This window comes from Suricata suricatta, chromosome 8, assembly GCF_006229205.1.
Source record: "Suricata suricatta isolate VVHF042 chromosome 8, meerkat_22Aug2017_6uvM2_HiC, whole genome shotgun sequence".
Lineage (NCBI taxonomy): Eukaryota > Metazoa > Chordata > Mammalia > Carnivora > Herpestidae > Suricata > Suricata suricatta.
This window is the reverse complement of record NC_043707.1, coordinates 81,802,769-81,824,401: the sequence shown is the minus strand read 5'-3', so window position 1 is coordinate 81,824,401 and position 21,633 is coordinate 81,802,769. Positions and strand designations below refer to the sequence as shown.

Genomic DNA, 21,633 nt, shown 5'->3' with positions numbered 1-21,633 from the left:
GCACCAAAGTTTATTTATCCATGCAACTACTGAAGAGTATTTTGGTCTCTTCCAAGATTAAGAATCTGTGACTAAAGCTTCTATAAACATCCACGTGCATATTTTTGTGTGGACATAATTTTGAACTCCTTTGTCTAAATACTTAGCATGATTGCTGGATCTTTTGGTAAGATTTATGTTTCCTTTTGTAAGAAATTGCCAAACTATATTCCAAAGTGTCTGTCCCATTTTGCATTCCTACCAGCAATGAAGAGTTCCCATTGCTCCACATCCTCACCAGCATTTGGTGTTGAGATGCACATTTGGATCCTTTACCACACATGTATGAAATGATTGAATAAATAGATTTGCATGTGTAACTACCAGAGAGGTAGAAATCTGTGTAAGCCAGAAATTGTATGGAAGAAACCCTAATATATTTCGAGGAGTAAAACTGCAAATAAACATTTGCTAGATGTTTTCTATGTTTAAATTTATACATTTAAAAACTGCTGCTTGGGAAAAAAACCATTTTGGAATGCACACAATCCACTCTATGTATCTAATTGCTCAAACAAAAGGAGAAAAGAACAAGAAAGAATTCTAGCAAGACTGCCAGCGGCAGGTGCTGGGATTTGCTTCCATGAAGTGTCTTTCTTGACTTTCATTTTGCCTGTGAGGACAGGCTCGAGACTTGAGAAATACTTCAAAGAAGTTTTCTGGCCAGCTATGTTTTGCCAAGCTGTCGTAGCTTTCTCAAAGCTTTCAAAATTATCAAATACCAACATATATCTCCCACACTATTACTTTATCAGGAAAGGACACTGCAAATAGCATTGCAACTTTCAGAATTTTTTATCATGTCATGAAGCAGCTGCAGTCAAACTGCAATGCCTCCACTCCAACTATAACAAGGCAACGTCGGCATTACGATGTAACGTTCCACAGATGCCAGTCTTAGCAATAGCTGTAATAAGTGTCAGAGGAAACGTTATCACGTAGTACCTCTTTCAAGTTGGGAATGTGACTTTCATCAATCTTGGAAAGTAATTTTTTGACTTCAAATTTCATGCCACCTTAAAAGGGAAAAAATGGTTTGTTCTTACTTGTACTGTCCAGAATTTTCATTTGTTTTACTCCTTTTCTTATCATTTGCATATTATTCCTCCATTCTGGTTATCATCAGTTATCTATTAGCTTCTAGATGGGAGAGAAATTACTGGGATTTTTTTAAAGAGTTCCTATGACATTTATTTTTTTATTTTTTTAATGTTTTATTTATTTTTGATACAGAGAGAGACAGAGCATGAGAGGGGGAGGGGTAGAGAGAGGAGACACAGAACCAGAAGCAGGCTCCAGGCTCTGAGCCAGCTGTCAGCACAGAGCCTGATGCGGGGCTCGAACCCACGAATGTGAGATCTGACCTGAGCCGAAGCCGGAGGCTTAACCGACCGAGCCACCCAGGTGCCCCAAGAGTTCCTATGACATTTAAATGTTCATTCTGATATTTGACAATCCCTACAACACTGCCAGCATAGATAATATCTATTGAATATCCACTGTGTAAAAAATGAAAAACTTCGCCAAATTCTAATCCCTGTAGATTCAAAGACATGAAAATGATGATCCATGCTTTTAAGATGTTTATAAATGAGTGGGAGATACAACAGTACACATAAATAATGAAGAGTTGCATTTATTTTTTTTAATTTTTAAGTGTTTATTTTTGAGAGAGAAAGAACACACGCATAAGCAGGGGAGGGGTAGAGAAAGAGGGAGAGAGAGAGAATCCCAAGCAGTTTCCACACTGTCAGTGCAGAGCCCAACACAGGGCTCGATCTCATGAACAGTGAGATCATGACCTGAGCCAAAATCATGAGTTGGATGCTTAACTGACTGAGCCACCCAGGCACTCCTGAAAAATTATATTTAATAGTGCTTTGAAATCACTAAGATCTTACAGACCTACTGTTTAATCCTTACAATAAACTGACAAGACAGTTCTTAAAGATCAGAGAATTTAGGGTAATGTATTAAGATATAAAATAATTTGAGTAATTTTTTTTAAAGACTCTTGACAGAACTGGACTAGAGTTGAAGATTTGTTTCTCTAAACCCGCTGTTATTTCTACTATACTATATAGCTGTACGTGTTTAAACTAGGAAGAAAGATGGTTGTAAAATGAGGACATTGGGAGAGACTTCAAAAGGAGAGATGACTTAATCTGATTGCTAAGATTAAGAAGACTGACATGCCTGAAAAGCTGGCAGGAATAAGAACATAAGTCATGTCATAGCAGTAGGCATTTGTTGGATCTTGCCAGGCCCACTGTGTAGATTACCACTATAAGTACTCTTACATGGAATTTCCTCCTCATCCAAAAACTATCTAGCAACCTTCTGAAGGCTTTCCCAGTTGGGCAAAGTCTGAAACACCAAGAATAACATACAAGTCAGTGAAGAAACAAGAGCTGTGGGTTGTTTTGCTTTTAATTTTTTCAGTGTAATGACTTCTTCTTAGGAACATACTCCTCCTAAGAAAGAGGTTTTAAATTGGGAGGGCTAAATTAACCAATTTGAGATATGTAATCACTTATACTCTTTAGAAACATAAAGGGTTAGCACATCTTCAGAAGACCTAATGCCTTAAGGTGATTTCTACCTAAGGATATTTGTTCTTTTGTTCAATATTTAAAATTGCTCACACATCCCCATTTATGTGTCATAATATATATATATATATATATATATATGTATTTTTTATTATTTATTATTGTGAGGAATTTATCATTTGTTTGTGTTGTCCTCCTCAATCTTTCTTTTGAGAAATCAATTCTCTGATTCTGGCGTTTCATTTCTTTTACTTCTTTCTTTTATTGAGAAAACACTATATGTCAGGCATTTGCCATGTGAATTTTTTCCTGCAAGTATTATTTCATTTAATCTTTATTTTATGAAGTCACAATCCTGAATACGAGAAATTTCAAGGTCAATAAATTAATTTCTTTCCCCAAAGTCACTCAGTAGACTAAATGGCAGAACTGATATTTGAACACAAGTGTTCTGATTCCCAGTCCCATTTCGCTTCCACTTTCTATCCACATTCTTTAACCAACTTTCATCATCTTCTAGATTGATGTTTGCAATTGTTTCCTTGACTATTCAGGTATGAGGGTTACATTTGTGACTGCTGTTTCCATCATTACAGAGTTAAATAGAAGAACTACACACAAATCAAAACCAAAATGAAAAAAAAAATCAAAAACATAAACACAAACCCCACTAAATTCTTTAGGAACAAAATGTTCTATCTTATGGGGTAAGCGCAGAATACAAAGTACCCACAAGTTGCTGGATAGCTTATAGACTTCTTTAGAATACTAATCATTTGTCATTTTCGTGCTGCATACAAAGTCTGGGTAGCTGTTGGAATGCCTGATTAAAATCACTAGGTATCTTTTGGCTTTATTTCAGCCGGTAGATTCCTGAATAACCTAGTCACGTAAAGCCAACATCATAAAATATGCATGTTGTTGAACTAGTTAGTCACATATCACATTTACTATTAACACATTCTCATTAGATTTAAACACCATCAAGGCAACCCGTGCTTCAGCTTAGTTCCTCCTTCAGATCCCATTCGATCCACTATGGCCTCTACTCCCCCACCTTTCTGTCTCCTTCATTTGGTCCTGTTTTCCTTCCCTCTCTGTGTTCAGCCTTTTCTCCACAGTCATTATTTTTTGTTCTTTGTTGCACTTACTTTCTTTTAAGTTTACAGATTTTATTATTTTAACACTCATCCTCTTTGCTTCCATTAAAAACAATATTCAACACAAATCTTCCCAAATTAATGTGACAGATGAGAAATTCAGTCCATACTTTCCAATTTAGCTTTCCTTAAACCACTCTGTGTGGCCCTGTCAAAGTATGTGTGGAGGACAGTAAATGAATTTTGAAACCAACTAGATGCAGATCCTAATCATAATTCTTAAATTTTTACCAAATGGGTGGCCTTAGGAAAATTATTTTAAGCTTCTCAGTCTCAATTCCTCGGGTATAAGATGAAACATTAATATCACCAAATAAGCTATAGTAGGGACTAAATGAGATGAGAAATTCAAAATACCTAACTGTGTTACCTTAGGGAAGTTACTTAACCTTTCTGCAATTCCACTTATCTATAAAATTATATCATAATTATATCTTCCTCGTGGGGTTATGTGACATTGTTAATCATAAATTGGTTAAAGTATATTGCTTAGAACCATACCTAGCACATAGTAATATATAAGCGTTACTTATTATTATTACCTAATACCTAGCACTATGCCTAGCTTGAAAGAAGATCTCCTATAGGAAGTACTTTTCTACAAATGGGGTACTAGCAAACCTGTTTTTAGATTACTGACTTGTCAAACGGGGATAAGGGCCCAATGCATAGAAGCATAAATGGACAGATGTAGAACATATTAGAAAAGCAGAATCAGTAGGATATGATGACTGGCTTTATAAGAGGATTAAGAGACAGGGCAGAATCAAGGATTGTTCCCTGGTTTTTAGTGGGTAACTTGATTCACGGTGATATCCTGCAGTAAGAGAAGAGAAGTAAGCTTTGGTTAGAAAGAAGAAGGACTCAGGATTAGATGGTTTGAGACTAAGGAATCCATGGCATTTGGCAACACAGATGTTCATGTTGGAGAACTGTTCATTACTGGAGAGGAAGGAAAAAAGGTAAGACTAGTGGATTGAAGAGGAGCTGGCCAGTAAAGACAGAGAAGAAATAAATGTAAAAAAAAAAACAAAAACAAAACAAAACCCTTCAAGAATATTGACTATAAAGGGAAAGAGAACACTAGAATGTTGTCCAGAGGATTACTTTGAAAAAAAGCAGGGTGTTGTATCAGTAGCCATATTGATTATTCACAATGGTAATGTTTCTTGAGCTGCTATAACTTGCCAAGTTCTAGAGAGCAAAGGATAAAAACTGGTTTAAGAATAGTTTTACTCTCTCTGGGGAAATAGGAGATATGGAGAAAAAGGAAAAAAAATGAGAGCATATCCTAAGTACCAAATGTATGGAACTGAAAACTATCTTATTGGCATTCAGTCTCTGATTTATTGGTGTGAGCTAAAATATTTGTGTAAAACTTCAAAAAGAAGGCAAGATTTAAACTTGTTCTTGAAGTAGGGCTAGGATTTAGGTGGTCAGGAAAGGCATGAGGGAAAGGGGTAAATGAGATTAATAGAACTTTAGGCTCATGCATGGCAGTCAGTGATTAGAGGGATAGAGTGAGAAGTGTTTATTCAGCTCATTTCCTTATCTTTACTGGAAAGGTGGGTTTGTTCTAAAGCTTTTTCTTTGTCCTGCATAATATCCAGCAGTGTGGTAGATGCCAAATAAATATTAACCAAATATTTGTTGGCTAAATGCTGATTACATAGGAAACTGACAGATAAGAATTTGCCTGGAGTAAGACTAAAATGCGAAAATTAAGGTGTTACATCTCAGAGAATTTATTCTGAGTCACAAATTTGGACCTTTATAGAAAGTATGAAACAACAGTTTGCCCTGAGTAACTACAGAATTCACTCTATGGAACTTAGAAAAAGTTACAGCTGAATATAATCTCCCCAGAAAGTTCCCCCATCATTCTCAGATTTTCTTTTCCTTAATTTTGCCAGTATCAAGAAGATATTTTCATTTAATAAGATTTTATTGATCGCCAATAATTTCCTGGGTTCATGGGTCTTCCTTCTGCAGAGCTTATAATCTTATTGGAGACAAGCACTGTGAAAGCCCGGATAAGAAGAAATCACTGGACAGGGTGTTGAAAAATGAGGATATTTATTTAGAGGATAATTGAAAGTGAATTCAAATTTGGAGAAGACAGTATGAACAAAAGGAAGGAGAGAAGGAAAAAGGAGCTGGGGGTATTGTGGGGACAATCACACAGCGTTGACAAAGGGTTAGAATTAAAATAGCCCTAAACCGTCATGGTTGATACCTCGTGTTTCTGTGACTAATACTTCTATCCCAGGGGGCTAGACTATCGAGTGTCTTGAAAAAAAACCTACAGCTCCTCTTCTTGGCAACTGAAGAGATGCTGAATGGTTCAGTGAGTTTTTAAAAAATAGACCCGTTAGTTTCTTTTGAATTTTCAAAGTGTCCTTGATGGAAGGCATGTGGGACTAAGCACATTTTTAACCTGGCCTTTTGCACAGATATGGGCATTTAGTCTCCCTGTGCTAAGACGAGATAGAGATACCACGGTAAAAGCCATAGCTTCAGATTAGTCCAGTAGGTAAACGGCTCCTTTCCTGAGGAACCTACAAATCCCTGCCTCCCAAAGGACTGGAAACAAATTCCCCTGAAGCCATACTTTTTAAAACACTTATTTGTGGCTCAATTTAGGAGACACTCCTTTTGAGGTCAGGCTCTGCAGGAATATAGCTTCTGTTTGTCAGAGATAGATCCGCCTCGCCTGCTCTTGTGGAGTTGCCCAAGACCAAGACTGCTTTACTTAATTCAGGAAACTTTATTTGTTGATAAAGCCCAACTCTCCTCTCAGCTGTTATTTTTAAGCTCAGTCCTCCTCTGCTCAACACATGTACACCTACTTCAGGGTCTTTCTTTACACAGGAAACTTGGCACAAAAAATATCAATGGTGTCTGTCATGCCAAACTCAAGAGATTTTCTTCTCTTACTTATATATTTGTGTTCCTATTCTCTTCTCTCTCTGGCCTTGTTTCTTTGTCCCCATTGGTGTCCAGGATTTTATTTTATCATGAAGAGATAGAGGTTAAAACACACCTTTTGTGTTTGAGTATTTATGCTCAGAAGGCACATTGCCAAAGAATTAGTATTGGACTTGGTTTCTTAAATGTGGATGGGGAGAGTCCTAGCACACTTTTCAGTACAAGTTATTAGCACTCTTACCCTTAGCATCTGTATGTCTATACTTAACAGAGGATGGAGACATGCTTAGATTCTCAGAGACTGGGGGAAAGGAAGTAGATGAGGCAGAGATAAGAACAGTTAGGGGCTGAATAAGGTAACCTAGGCAAAACATAAAACACAGAAACACAAAAAAACTTTTCAAGTTTTCCTTTGTAAAGTTCAAATTCTATAGTTTGCAAATTTGAGAGTCCTCATCCTCCTAAGATTCTACTCTGTTAAAAGTAATAAGCAAAAGTTATAGCCATACCTAGAAACAGAAGTTATACTTGCTTGTTGATTCTAGGACACTAACTCATAGAAACCTCACAGTCAATATCATATGTGTGTGTGGTTCGATTTATCCAGTCATTATCACTCTTCCACTCGCATTTCATGGTGTTGGGCAAATAGTAAGTGAAGAGTATGGAGTTTTTTTCACATTATTCTCAATAAATGGGTTTAACCACAATACAAATCTTATAATCCACCTCTTCAATCCCACTGGCAATGGGACAAATCCAGTAGCTTTAGAAGTAAGCCTTCAAATATACTTCTACTGACAGACTGAAGTTTGTTTTAGGAAAAGTCAAGGTTCTGCAATCCTTTGCATTTATTGGAGTGTTCTGTTTCCATGGTTTCCAAAAGTTCACTGAAATTAGGCTTTCAGTGTTTAGAAGTTAATGACATGGGACTTTGGTAAATTCCTTCTCTCTTACCTATGTTATGTTCAAGATCTGTATATTACCATTCCTGAATGAGTTTGGGGTTGTATTTTACTGTTAATGTGGGTTTTCCCCAGTATCCTGTTTCTAAAGAACCAATGGTAGATACAAGCTATCTTAAGTCAGTATGTATGAAGCCTAACTAGGGTTGTTTTCTGGCAGCATGAAAAATAAAATTAAAGTTCTTAGTTTTAATGAAGAACTAGCTTCAATGGGATTAATAGGAAAACTTAGACTTGGGATTCCCTTGGTCTTTGTCAAGGAGGAGTGCCCTGATGAAATAAAATCCAAACAAAAAAGAGTTCCAGAGGCCTCAACTTTTCTACCAGAAACAAGAAAATCTTCTGGTTATGGTGAGAGTTCTGGAACACTTTATGTTGGGCCCAAAGGTACAAAGATGTCAAGAATATAGGTGGAGGGTTTATTAGGCTATGAAGCAAAGTACCTGATTTCCAATGTTACTATACCGTTGTTATCAGGTTTCCATGTACAGCCCAAATTTGAGAGACCCTCAAGTGGTTGCTGATGGCCCAATCAACACATAACATACCTAATAAAGACGTATCAACCAGGTCTCTGAAACCAAATGTGCTGTCTCATTATCTGGGGCTCGAACTCAGGATCCCCAACAGCTATCCCTTATGATGATACTGAATTTTTGAACTTTTTTGGTTCCCTAAGGGTGTTAAGAGGCAGAGATAGAAAGATAAAATCAGAGGAAGAAAGATCTCATAAGAGAGAGAGCATGTGACAATACATCTGTGACTGCAAGGACCTGACCTAGACGACTTGGAAGTATTTTTTTAGGAAAGCGTGCAAAGCTCCAAAGGGAATAGATGTGAGTTGTAGTGCATTTGAAGGATCTAGGAAGCACCTTACATTATACTTGAAACAAATTGGAAGTAACTCAGGGCACGGGGGTTACATACTTAGAGGTAAAGAGCCACATTTGGCAGTGGTTTAGGAAGGCCTTTCAAGGGGAACTTGATAGGAGAGAACAGTGTAGTTGCCCATGCTGAAAGTCAAGAAGGTGGTACCCCCTCCAGGGATGTCTGTAGCAAGACGAGTCCTGGGCCATCAAGGAGTACCGCAGGCAAAATGTGGCAGCAGGCAGATCCAGGACTTCTCAGCATCAGGTCTGAATGATTGCTTGTCAGGCAGATGTGTTTGTAAACTAATGACTTTCACAGTGTGATGAGATTGAAAATGAAGCCTAATTGCTTCCACTGATTTAACCCTTGGAATGCTTCCAGGCATGCCGATAGCCATGTGTCTTTAATCATGTAAGTTAATCACCTTCAGGCATTTATCAGAAAACAGTGGCTTATAGGAAGTCTGGGGAGCACTGCTGTTGCATTATTAGGTTTACACTTCTGAGGCTGTTGTCTCTTCAAATCAGGACACTGAGAGGTTGGCCATGGTGCCCTTAAACTAGTGTTTGTTAGTAGCAACTGACACAGGCAATTACATGGCTCTATAATTCAGAAAAAAAATGAATTAATATTTATGTGGTTTTTTTAAGTGGCTTTAAAAAAACTCTTAATGGTAGCAGAGTAGCAAGTCACCTTGATCCTTCTAAGGCCATCATGAACTTCAGTCTGGCTCTGGAAGAAAGTCAGAACTGGAAAATGGTCTAATAATCAGGCCAGTCTGATTAATAGTGACAATTAGTATTGGACTATAGTGCATAACCAACTGATTATGAATCATTTGAGCACTTTAGGTAAATTTTCAATATAGGCAATTAAAATGAAAAGACTCATGATGCTTACATAATGACTTCATTAAATTAACTCAGTTCTGAGGTTGGAGTAAAAAAATAAAAAAAGTCACAAAGAACCACCAGAATTTAACTTCCATTCACTTTTGTTTAAAAATTTTTGAGAAAATACTTAGAAGATATAAATACACACACACTACATTGAAAACAGCTTATTCTTTCCTCAAAGTGAACTGTGTTCCTATGGAAGAGAGAACTGAAGGTCAGAGCTTGGATTGTATTCACATTGGATGAAGTAAATTTTGCCCTCTGTTATATTTTATATTCTGCTAAGTGCATGCATTGCTAAGGTTAAAAGAACTTTATTGTGGAGTCATCTGTAAGGGACAGACATTTCAAAGAGATAAATACTCAGTTCTGTTACATAAACAATTGACCCAAATCATTTGCTTCATGGTAAAAGACAAAGCTGGAGCCAACTCCCAATACTGCAGCATCAATGCAGTCAGGGGAACAAAGATTCCTTTAGGTGAAATGCAGTCATTCAATCAAAGCAGCAATAGTTTTATAGAACTAGACAATGAGAATGGAAGGAGAAGAGGCTCTCTAGGGCTAAGAGTGATTTGAAATACTCCATAGTGAAGTCACTTTCTCCTGTGGGTTTTGATTCAGAAAGGTGTATTGCTTCCAAGACTCATCCCTTACTACCTAACAAGCACATGGGTGTATAGTTTACAAAAGGCATTGTTTGTAAGTTGTACAAACACTCTGTAAGCTAGATCTTCTGTGTATTAAATAATAACCAATACCTATTTAACAGTTTAGAATTTACAAAACTCCATGTATTGTCTTTTAATGTTCTTCATTCTTTTCTAAATTTTTAAAGATGAGAAAACACGAAATGTCCAAATTCACATGACTTGTATCAGCAAAAACCAGATACTCTGACTCCAGGTCCTTTTCTGTTCATCCCGTTGCTTAAGACCTTCCTTTATACTTTGGTGATCTTTCCCAGAATTAATTCTCATATCCAGCATATTCTTTGCTAGGTCTGACAGTAAAGGCCACTTTACATTCTAGCTTGTGTGTGATGTTTCTTCCTTTCAGTTTGCATGTCATACCCAATTAGATTGTCATCTCTTTAAAATCAGGCACTGTGGATTCTACCACAGAACAACGCCTTCACAGCAGGAAGGGTAAACCTATGCACATATCCACATTGGTGAACACCATTCCAGCATGGCATTTCTCCTGTACTGCATGATCACCAAAGACAGCAATAAAGCCCTTTGAGCTACTGATGCTGCAAGGTTGATTTGGCGCACTAATTAGCTAAGCTACTTGCTTCTGGGCTTGAGCTTCATTTGACACAATAAAATGACACACAAACAATATGGACTTTTGGAATCACATCACATTAATAAAAGAGAGGATAAGAATCGCATGATCCCCACAATAGATGCATAAAAAGCACTTGACAAAATACAACACCCTTTCTTGATTTAAAAAAAAGAAAAAGAAAAACCTCAAGAAAGTAGAAGAAACATACCTCAAAATCATAAAGGCCATATATGGAAGACCCACCACTAATATCATCCTCAATGGGGAAAAACTAAGAGCTTTCCCCATAAGGTCAGGAACACGACAGAGATGTCCACTCTCACCACCATTGCTTGGCATAGTATTAGAAGTCCTAGCTTCTGCGATCAGACATCAAAAAGAAACAAAAGGCATTCAAATCAGCAAGGAAAAAGCCAAACCTCCACTCTTCGCAGACAACATGATACTCTAAGTAGAAAATACAAAATACTCCACCGAAACAATGCTAGAACTGATACATGTTTTTAGCAAAGTCACAGGCTATAAAATCAATGTACAGAAATCTGTGGCATTTCTATACACCAATAATGAAGCAGCAGAAAGAGAAATCAAGGAATTAATTCCATTTACAAGTGCACCAAAAACCGTAAAATACCTAGGAGCAAACCTAACCAAAGAGATAAAATATCTATACACTAAAAACTATAGAAAGCTGATGAAAGAAATTGAAGAAGACACAAAGAAATGGGAAAACATTACATGCTCATGAATTAAAAAAACAAATATTGTTAAAATGTCGATGCTACCCAAAGCAATCTACATATTCAATGCAATCCCTATCAAAATCACACCAGCATTCTTCACAGAGCTAGAACAAACAACCCCAAAATTTGTATGGAATCAGAAAAAAAAAACCCTGTATAGCCAAAGTAAATGTTAAAAATGAAAACCAAAGATGGATGCATCATAGTTTCAGACTTCAAGCTGTAATCATTAAGACAGTATTGTATTGGCACAAAAACAGGCATATTGACCAATGGAACAGAATAGAGAACCTGGAAATGGACCCACAAATGTATGGCCAACTAATCTTTGACAAAGGAGGAAAGAATATCCAATGGAAAAAAGACAGTCTTCTCAGCAAATGGTGTTAGGAGAACTGGATAGCGACATGCAGAAGAATGAACCTGGACCACTGTCTTACACCATACACAAAAATAAAGTCAAAGTGGATGAAACATCCAAATGTAAGACCAGAAAGCATCAGAATCCTAGAGGAGAAAACAGGCTACCATCTCTTTGACATTGGCCATAGCAACTTCTTACAAGACGTATGTCCTGAGGCAAAGGAGACCAAAGCAAATATGAACTATTGGGACCTCATCAAGATATGAAGCTGCACAGCAAAGGAAGCAATCAATAAAACTAAAAGGCAACTGACAGAAAGGGAAAAGTTATTTGCAAATGAAATATCACATAAAGGGTTAGTACCCAAAATCTGTAAAGAACATCTCAAACTCAACACCCAAAAAACAAATAACCAGTGAGGAAATGGGCAGATGACACAGATAGACACTTTTCCAAAGAAGACATCCAGATGGCTAACAGAAACATGAAAAGATGCTCAAATTCACTTACCAGGAAAATACAAATCAGAACGACAATGAGATACCACATCCCACTTGCCAGAATGGCTAAAATTAACAACAGATATTAGTGTGTATGCAGAGAAAGGGAAACATTTTTGCACTACTGGGGAGAATGCAAAGTGGTACAACCACTCTGGAAAACAGTATGGAGGCTCCTCAAAAAATTAAAAATATAGCTATCCTATGACCTAGCAACTGCACTATTAGGTATTTATCCAAAGGATGCAAAAATGCTTATTTCAAGGGGTACATGCATCACAATGTTTATAGCAGCACTATCAACAATGGCCAAAGTATGCAAAGAGCCCAAATGTTCACTGACTGGTTAATGGATAAAGAAGATGTGATATATATACACATATATACAATGGAATATTACTCAGCAATCAAGAAGAATGACATCTTGCCATTTTCAACAACATGGATGGAACTAGAATGTATTATGCTAAGTGAAAAGAGTCAGTAAGATAAAGATAAATATATGATTTCACTCATATATGGAATTTAAGAAACAAAACATATGAACATAGGAGAAGGGAAGGAAAAAATGAGATAGAGAGAGAGGGGCAAACCATAAGAGAGTCTTAAATACAGAAAACATCCTAAGGGTTGTTGGAGGGGTGTGAAGTAGGGGGATGGACTAAATGGATGATGGGCATTAAGGTGATTACTTGTTGGGATGAGCATTGGGTGTTATCATAAGTGATAAATCACTAAATTCTACTCCTGAAATCATTACTGCACTGTATGTTAACTAACTTGGATTTAAATAAAATTTGAAAAATTTAAAAAAGAAAAAATATTATTCCAATGAGATTTTCATTGTTTAGGTGTCACTCGGTGTTTCAGAGTGAGTCTGTGACTGGTTTTCAGAAGAGAGGGGCTGGCATTAATTGCTTGGATAACTGAACAGTTCTGGTTCTGGTGACTACTTCTTTGACCACAGACCAGGGAGTCTTCTCAATGTGTTTGAACTCTAATTGAATCCCATGTTCGCTGATATGGCTAATTTTCATTGAAAATAGTCTCATTTGTAGGGAAAGAATGTTAAATCAGAAATGCCAAAAATTACTGTAAGAGTTAAGGGCTTGTTGATCTTTACCTCTTGAAACTTCCCAAACCTATGCCTTCTGGAGGGCATTCCCCAACAACATGGCATCCTTAAAGATATTTCCAGGGAGTTTAAATGGCAAGTGTGCATGTATGTGTACGTGTGTTCACTGCTTATGTGTACAGATGTGTATATTACAGCATCTGTTCACAGTTGTCCTTCCTTCCTTTCAGTGTAACCTATCTCTTCTCATCTCCTGCCCCTTACTTCTTTTCTCATCTCTTTACCTCTTTCCCCAGATGGTAGGAGTTGGGCTAAATTCTAAATTTAGTAATCAATTACTGACAGGTTTGCTTATCTACCAAATTCACATCAAAAGGGTCTAATTCAAAGGGATGTTTCCACCCAATGTTGTGTGCATGAAGATAGATGCTCCATAAAGCCTCATGTGTAACGGAAGACTGTCTCTTCCCAGAATTTTATACAAAAGCAAGCAAATAAAAATGAACCTCCCAGGTGGTGTCCTGGTGGGTAAAAAGCCTTAGAATTCCAATCACCTTGTTTTCTTTCACTCTTCTGATCCCGATGATATTCTTTGTGTACCTAGCTTAATTCTCAGGTCAAATTTCATGTTTCCTGTTCAAAGGTTATGCTTCATTCACCTACATATGACACACTAACCACACTCTGGAAGGGAAGAAGGTTTAGTATTTGTCTACTGGTTCTTGGTAATCAGAGGTATATTAAATTTATTTCCATGTAGCTTGTTGACTTCATTCTTTTTACCTTATAGTCATACATTGAACACAGGAATTTTTAGCGCTGGCTGGAATTGTTAGCAATTTCTTCACTCAAACAGACTTTCTGGAATTTCTGCCTAGACATCAAGCTGGAAGAGTCCTGGCTCCTCAGGGCCTATCTGGATGATGTGGGAGTCAGCTTCTCCTAAAAAGGGCAAACTCTGGAGGCTGAGATTTGAATGCTTTCTCTACCTCTTACTAGCTGTGACACTGGTCATCTTAGGTGACCATTCTAGTCCTCAGTTTTCCATCCATAAGATAGATATACTAATACCAACCACACAGTGGCTCCATGAGGTATAGAAAAAAAATCTCAGAAACACCAGTGTTTGCCCACAGGTGGCTCTCACCCAATATTTACTCACTTTTTTCTTAACTCCTACCCTATTACTGCCCCTCAATTTTTACTGTTCTTCTTCCTCTCAAAACTTGCCATTCATGACAAATCTCAGGTAAACTCTTCAAATTATCATAAATAATAATTGCATTACTTCTATTGTCCTGACTGGCTTCAGCTCCAAGCTCATCCCCTTTCCTACGAATCCTCAACCCCAATTCCAGTGACTCTGACCCATGACAAAGCCCCCTTCAAAGACTTTCTGCTGTCACTGATAACACAGATTCTTTCAGCTTCACCTTCTGCCTGTCTCTCTCCATGAAGTATGACTCAGCACTAACTAAAACATGAATGGATGAATCTTAGAGGTAGTTTTAAAGGCTAGTTTTCATTATTACTGAGCATTTAGAAAAGGAGTGGACAAATCCAGAAGACTATCCTGAAGTAAGTAGGAAATTCCCTTTTATTGCAGCACTTCCCAAAGTTCTTCGATATTATTTGCTTAGATTCCTTTTTGACATTTGGCCCCATTTACTGCTATAAACTCTCATTTTCCAGTGCTCCTAAATTGTCACTGCATCCTTTGTTTTGTTTAATTTGCTATTGTTTGTTAAGAACACAAGAGTTCGGGGGCACCTGGATGGCTCAGTCAGTTGGGTGTCCGACTTCGGCTCAGGTCATGATCTCACAGTCCATGAGTTCAAGCCCATCATCAGTGTCGGTGCTGACAGCTCAGAGCCTGGAACCCACTTCAGATTCTGTGTCTCCCTCTCTCTCTCTGGCCTTCCCCTGATGGAGCTCACTCTCTCTCTCTCTCTCTCTCTCTCTCTCTCTCTCTCTCTCTCTTTCTCTCTCTCTCTCTGTTTCTCAAAAATAAATAAACATTTAAAAAAAACTTAAGGGGCACTTGGGTGGCTCAGTTGGTCAAGCATCTGACTTCAGCTCAGGTCATGATCTTGCGGTTTTAAAGTTCAAGCCCCCCATCGAGCTCTGGGCTGACAACTCAGAGCCTGGAGCCTCCTTCAGATTCTGTGTCTCCCCCTCTCTACCCCTCCCATGCTCACGCTCTGTCTCTCTCTGTCTCTCAATAATAAATTAAAACTTAAAAAAATGTTTTTAATGTAAAAAGAATACAAGAGTTCATGTTACATGTCATTTTAGTTTGACAAACATAGTAGTTGTCTGGTGAGTCCAGTCTTGCCAAGCACAACATTGACTTTAGTCAAGTGTCTCAGCCTCCCAAGTCAGCCACTATCCTTTTCATAAAAGTTCATATAATTTTTAGAAAGACCCCTTTCTAATTGGATATGTTATTACTTTGTGCTTAAGAACTCTAAACTAGAAAACTCATGGTATGATGAAGAATGATCCTTGGTTTTCTGTTCCCTTTTTTCCTCTCTATCTAAGCTATCCCAAAATCTAGCCACCTTCTTTTAGATATTTTGATGGATACACCCTATTTTTTACTTTTGTCCTAAGTACCCAGGCCTAAAATTATTCTTAAATGCTAATTTCTCTGCTTTCAGAACATTGTACCCGATGCATAAAAATGTGCTATTTCCTTGTATCAAGCCTAGAATTCCCTTCCCAGCTTTCATATTCGCTTGTAATAATCCAACACCACCTCCACTTGATTTTCCTGCATTATTCTCCAGCATGCACTCTCCAATTTAATAAGTATATTCTTCTTGTAATTCCTGATACCAACTACAGGCATCCCCAACTCTTGGCCTTTACTAAGATCATCCCCCAACTTGGACTTCTTTTCTCCCTTCATCTCTGCCTCATTTCTTCCTCACTACAACATAAGCTCACAAATTCCTTGCCTATATCTACCATATCCCAGTATATAGGAAATTTCTTGGTATATAACCCACGTTTAGCCAATTTATATTTATAGACTTACTGACTGTCCCTCAAGGCCCACTTCAAAGATAATTTCCTTTTTTAACCTACTCTATTTTCTCTGAATTCTTACATAGCCCACATTCATCTTTATTTTTATCAGCTGATTATAAGTTCTTTGAAGATGAAATCTATAACTTGCTTCACTTTGCATCTCTCAGAGTATCTTGATAATGGCCTACATGAACTGGATTCTACATCTTCACTGTTAGTACTTAACTGTGTAATCTCTGTTAATACACTAAAGTGCTCTGAGCTTTGGACTCCTCCTCTAGGAAATAAGAGAGTTTTACTAAGTTAGTTCTAATGTCTCTTCCAATTGTAGGATTCTGTGAATTCTAATATTTATCCGTAGATGGATGAGTGGTATTCAAAGAGTACTCATGACTGTCTATTTTCAGTTACTTTAAATTAATTTATTTGCTGACAAAAGTTTATTGAGTACTCCTGTGCAATATATGTGCTAAAAATGCTGGAGGTACAGCAAGGAAAATAATCCCTATGTAATTCCTGACATACCCTGTTTCTCATACTGTGATGCACTGGGGGGCCCATTGACCAAATTCATTTAAATTTCTTTGATAAAAGAGTAAAATTTTTGCTAAACCTTCCACCCCAACTCCAGCTGGCTGGTATAATCATTCTTAATAACATAAAATATTTACTTTGGAAGAAATTTAAGCAAACAAATGAATAAATATTCTAAACAAGTGTAATTTATCTAGTAGCTTCTCAAAATCCATGTTTTTAAGCTATTGCCTTGATGACTACTATTGTGGAAAAAGCGAATGTTTAATTAGTGGTACAGAGAGACTTTCCCTATATTTAACCAAAACAGCTCCATTTAAAACTCTATTTTATATGTTGAGATTATGCTCCTGAAAATGTTTTTTAAAAACCACTGCTCTAGATAACTGATTGACATTAAAATAAAATAACAGACAGGATGCTATACATATAAGTGTATTGTGATTGAGGAATCCATGCTCAGTATGTGTTTTAATGATAATTCTAAAATGTAACACACATTATCATTGATAGACCAAGAATTGTGGTATTGAAACTTCCATAAGTCCTTCAGAGAATCTGGTGGTACTGCATTAGATGTATTTCTCTTGTAGTACTTGAACTTCCAGAGTTCCTGATTCTATCAGGGTCTTTATCATGACAGTCTTCTCATCACATGTTGCAACTGATAAATTTGAAGTTAAAGAGACCATCTTGGGGGTTTTGTTTTGACATCCTTGATTACTTCTACACTGAGTTTTTCCAAGCAAAGTGGCTTTAAACATATTCTAGATTTTAGGTAGTTGAAAAGAGGATTAAGTCTATATTGCTGAAATAAAATTCATTAATGATACTAAGAAAATTCAAAAGCAAATTTCTTATAATGCTCCAGTCAGCCCCAAAAAACATTTATGTAAAGAATTCATTATCTTATTTGGGTTTTATTCAGGACTAGAAAATAATAGTGTTTTCTTTATATTGATCACAAAGCAAAACAATTAAGGACAGAACAAATACAATAAATATAGTATAACCTATAGACACTAAAAGAAATCCAGTGGACGATCTCCTAATACTAAAATGACTCATTTACAAGCCAAATGTGAAAGGAACATTAAAAAAAGGCATTCCGTAAGAAACACTCAAAAATGATCTTGGATCCTGATATGCTTATCCATCCATAAGATACCCCACAACTCATTTTACCAGTATGTGGGAGAAAGAATGACCTATTTGGGAGCTGTCTCAGCCTTGATTTACTTTTTGAAAAGGAAGGACATTCTTAATTTCCCTTGAATTCTGGTTTAGAAAAACTTTGGATACCTATAAAGGTATAAACCTTTTCCTCCCTAGGACTTTAAAAAGTGGTTTAGCTAGTATCAGACTTAAAAACACTCCTTCCTGGTATTGTAGCTAGAACGTATTGGCCAAGACATTTTCCACAAAGGGTCCTTTTATTATGTTTATGTCAGGTCTGACTTGAACTACCCCGGGGCCTGGCACGCCAGCAAGCTGACTCCCTTGATCTGGCTCTCATATACTCACCAATGCCTTTGACATTAGCCATTGTATTAGCAAATGAACCACCAAGAGCTAAAAAACTAATCTTCAGCAAATGGGACTTTCCTAAAAGTTTAGAGGATTATCCAAAATGAGACACCCTGTATACTTTCAAAGTTAGATATAAAATGATTTTGTAAATATTCCTTTTGAATTAGCAAAATTAAGAAAATCAGCGTCACTAACCTAAGATCTCTGTCAGTCTTTTGCAGTTCCTTCAGCATCTGGGTAAACAAATGATGACTGTCAACCTTTTCCTTAAGGAGCCAGTCAGATTCAGAAATAAATAGTTTACTCAAAGTCGGTGATTGTTTTTGTTTTCTGGGGGGTTTTTTGGGTTTTTTTGTTTATTTGTTTTTTACTGTTTTTGTTCTGTTTTGTTTTTTTTATAGTCACAATATCCTTCTCTATGAGGACGGTCATGCTGTGGTGGCAGATTTTGGAGGTGAGATTTCCATGAAAAATACCCAAATGGCATCAGTTTCTTTCTTCATTCTTAGTTGGTTCCTCATATTATATGATGAATCTGAAAAAGCAGTTCACACTGACAGCTATACTTTTCTAAGCCATTCAAATTTCAGTAACCCTGAATCTTAAAAATATATCATTTATTTTCAATTCTTTTCTCTTTGATATATGCAGCTAAAAGAAAGGAAGTGACCATTTAAATAAGAGGCTTCTAGGGGTTTCAGAATTTTAGTTGTGATTTTCAACTTGTTTTTAAAGGTGTTTCCTTTAATACAAATTCATTTTCTCTTTCCATCAGAATCAAGGTTCCTACAGTCTCTGGATGAAGACAACATGACAAATCAACCTGGGGTTTGCCGCTCCTTGTGTTCCCTTTAATTATGAAACAATTAAAATGTGTAAACTCAGCATGACAGGAAGTGCGATGAGAGCAGTTTTAACTGGAAGTCTTGTCGCTGTCCCAGGGGCAGCATGACGTCTCCTCCTGTTTTCTGTTTTCAGGAAGCCCTCAGAAGAACTCTTTCAAGGCTGTACGAGAAAAATAGATTAGATATAATGCGATGGATAAAATAATACAGAATTTGTGTCGGATATAACTGAAATAAGTACAAGGCAGGCATGGTTAATTGGCTTTCATTTTTAGATCTTCTTATTAAGTCATGGAGGGAGTTGACATTTAATCAGTAACTAACTATAGAATTTGTAGTTAACCAGCATCTAGGAACAACTTTTTCCTGCTTTAGCATTGTAAGGCAATATGGCATATAACCAAGCATTGATATTTAAGTAAAATATAACTTACAACATCTGGAGCAAGCATAATTGTACTCAAGAACATCTGCTATTAAATTCATTACCTGCTCTCTCTTTTACTCTCCTCCCTCCCCCCAAAAAGTAACTTCTCTTCCTAGACCACGTGTGCTATTGAACTCCCTAAGCTTAGGGTAATTTTCCATTCCTTCCTTTCTCTGCTTCCCCAGACACATTACTTAGTCATGTTTTCTGTTTGTTTGCATGCTTGTTTTAAGTTCATCCCAACCTCTCATTTTCCACTTCAGTCCAGGCCTTCATTGTCTCTTTCTGGACTAGAGGTAGGATTCTAACTCCAGTACTTTCTTGCAGTTCCTTCTTAGCAATATGAGCCAAGTGTTAGGCTCTGACAATTTACCTCCTCCTATAAACCATCACAGATACCCAGTACCCACAGGCCAAAATCCAAGTTCATTGCCTGGCAGCCTCCTGCACTCCCAAATCAGGCACAGGGCTCCTCTCTGCCCTCTCCTACAGTAAGTTCTCTCAAGTCCCCCACACTCTAATACACAAGCCTCCTGCTCATTCCCCCCAAAATGCCATTCACATTCATATCCCTGTGTCTCTGCTAGTGTGGCTTTCTCTGTCTGGGCAGCCCTTCACTCCGCCTCACCTAAAAAGGGCTTGCAAAGCCCAGGAAATTTTATCCATTTTAAGTGCCTTCCCTTCCATAACATCCCCCCCACACACACACCTGCTCCCTCCTCTCCATTCACTTTTCTGTCTGTGCTTCTGTAGCATTTTGTACTGCTAATATGTACCCTAACTCATTCAGGCAACAAACATTTATTGAAAGCCAACCTTGCGTCAGACATTGTGCAAGGGACCAGGAGTGCAAAATATGAAGAAAAGCTTGATGGCAAAAGCTTATTTTCTATGGGGAAAACACAGTAATAGGCAGATAGATTTAAAGCAGTATGGAGTCCAGTGATAAATGAGGTGTGACAAGGCATCTTGGGATGAATGGGAGTGGATGAGGTGCAGGGAAAACAGAAAAGACTGCCAGGTAGAGTGAACAACAGCATGAGCAGAGACAAGGGGAAGGATGAGAAACATCAGACTTCCTGGGGGAACTTCAGATAGCTTGGCATCGTTGGCATGCTCTGGGTGAGGAAGAGAAAGTGAAAGATGAGTTCGAGAGGAAGGCAGGAACCACATCACAGATCATGTTGTATTGTAACTACGATTAGGCATGCCTGGTTTCCCCAGGTAGATTTCACTCATTCATCCAACAGATACTTACGGACTACTTACTAGATGCCAGACATCCTTCTAGGAACAAAGGATACTGCAGGGAACAAATTAATTTTTTTATTCCTAATAATTTTCTAATATTCTACTGGAAGGAGATAGGCATTGAGCAAATTAACAAAATATATATCAGGTTATGATTAAGTGTTACAGAGAAAAAACAAAGCACAGTATATGAATGGAGAATAGGGGTGTCACTTAGATAGGGCAAGAGAGAAAGGCAACATTTCATGAGAGGCCTGGCCAGGAGCCATCCATGTGAGGGGAAAAGCAATGTAGGCAAAGGGAACATTAAGTGCAAAGGCCCCGAGACAGGAAACTTCTTTGTGTGCTCAAAGACGAAATGACTGTAGTGGAAAGAGCAAGAGGAGGATGACAAGATATGAGGTAAGGGAGGTAGGAAGAATGAGTCCTCTTTTGACAGGATGCACAGTACCTGAGACATAGAGGTACCCAAATCAGTGGTTCTCAACCGTGGTAACACATTGAAATCACTTCAGACATTTGTTAAAAGTACGTTGCCTAAATCCAACCCCCAGAAACTCTGATTTCACTGACCTGGGGCTTGTCTTGGGTACCTATATCTTTTAAAAGTTCCCCCAGGTGATTCTCA

General features: G+C 37.5%; 1 protein-coding gene across 3 annotated transcripts in view; it reads left to right on the top strand.

Moving 5' to 3' along the window:
- LOC115298812 (serine/threonine-protein kinase TNNI3K-like) overlaps positions 1-21,633 on the top strand; it is a 275,419-nt gene that overhangs the window by 155,783 nt on the left and 98,003 nt on the right. For all 3 annotated transcript variants that reach the window (XM_029947943.1, XM_029947944.1, XM_029947942.1), the window contains 2 exons: positions 18,884-18,936; positions 19,258-19,310. In XM_029947943.1, the coding sequence (XP_029803803.1) occupies positions 18,884-18,936; positions 19,258-19,310 (106 nt within the window). The remainder of the gene's footprint in view (positions 1-18,883; positions 18,937-19,257; positions 19,311-21,633) is intronic.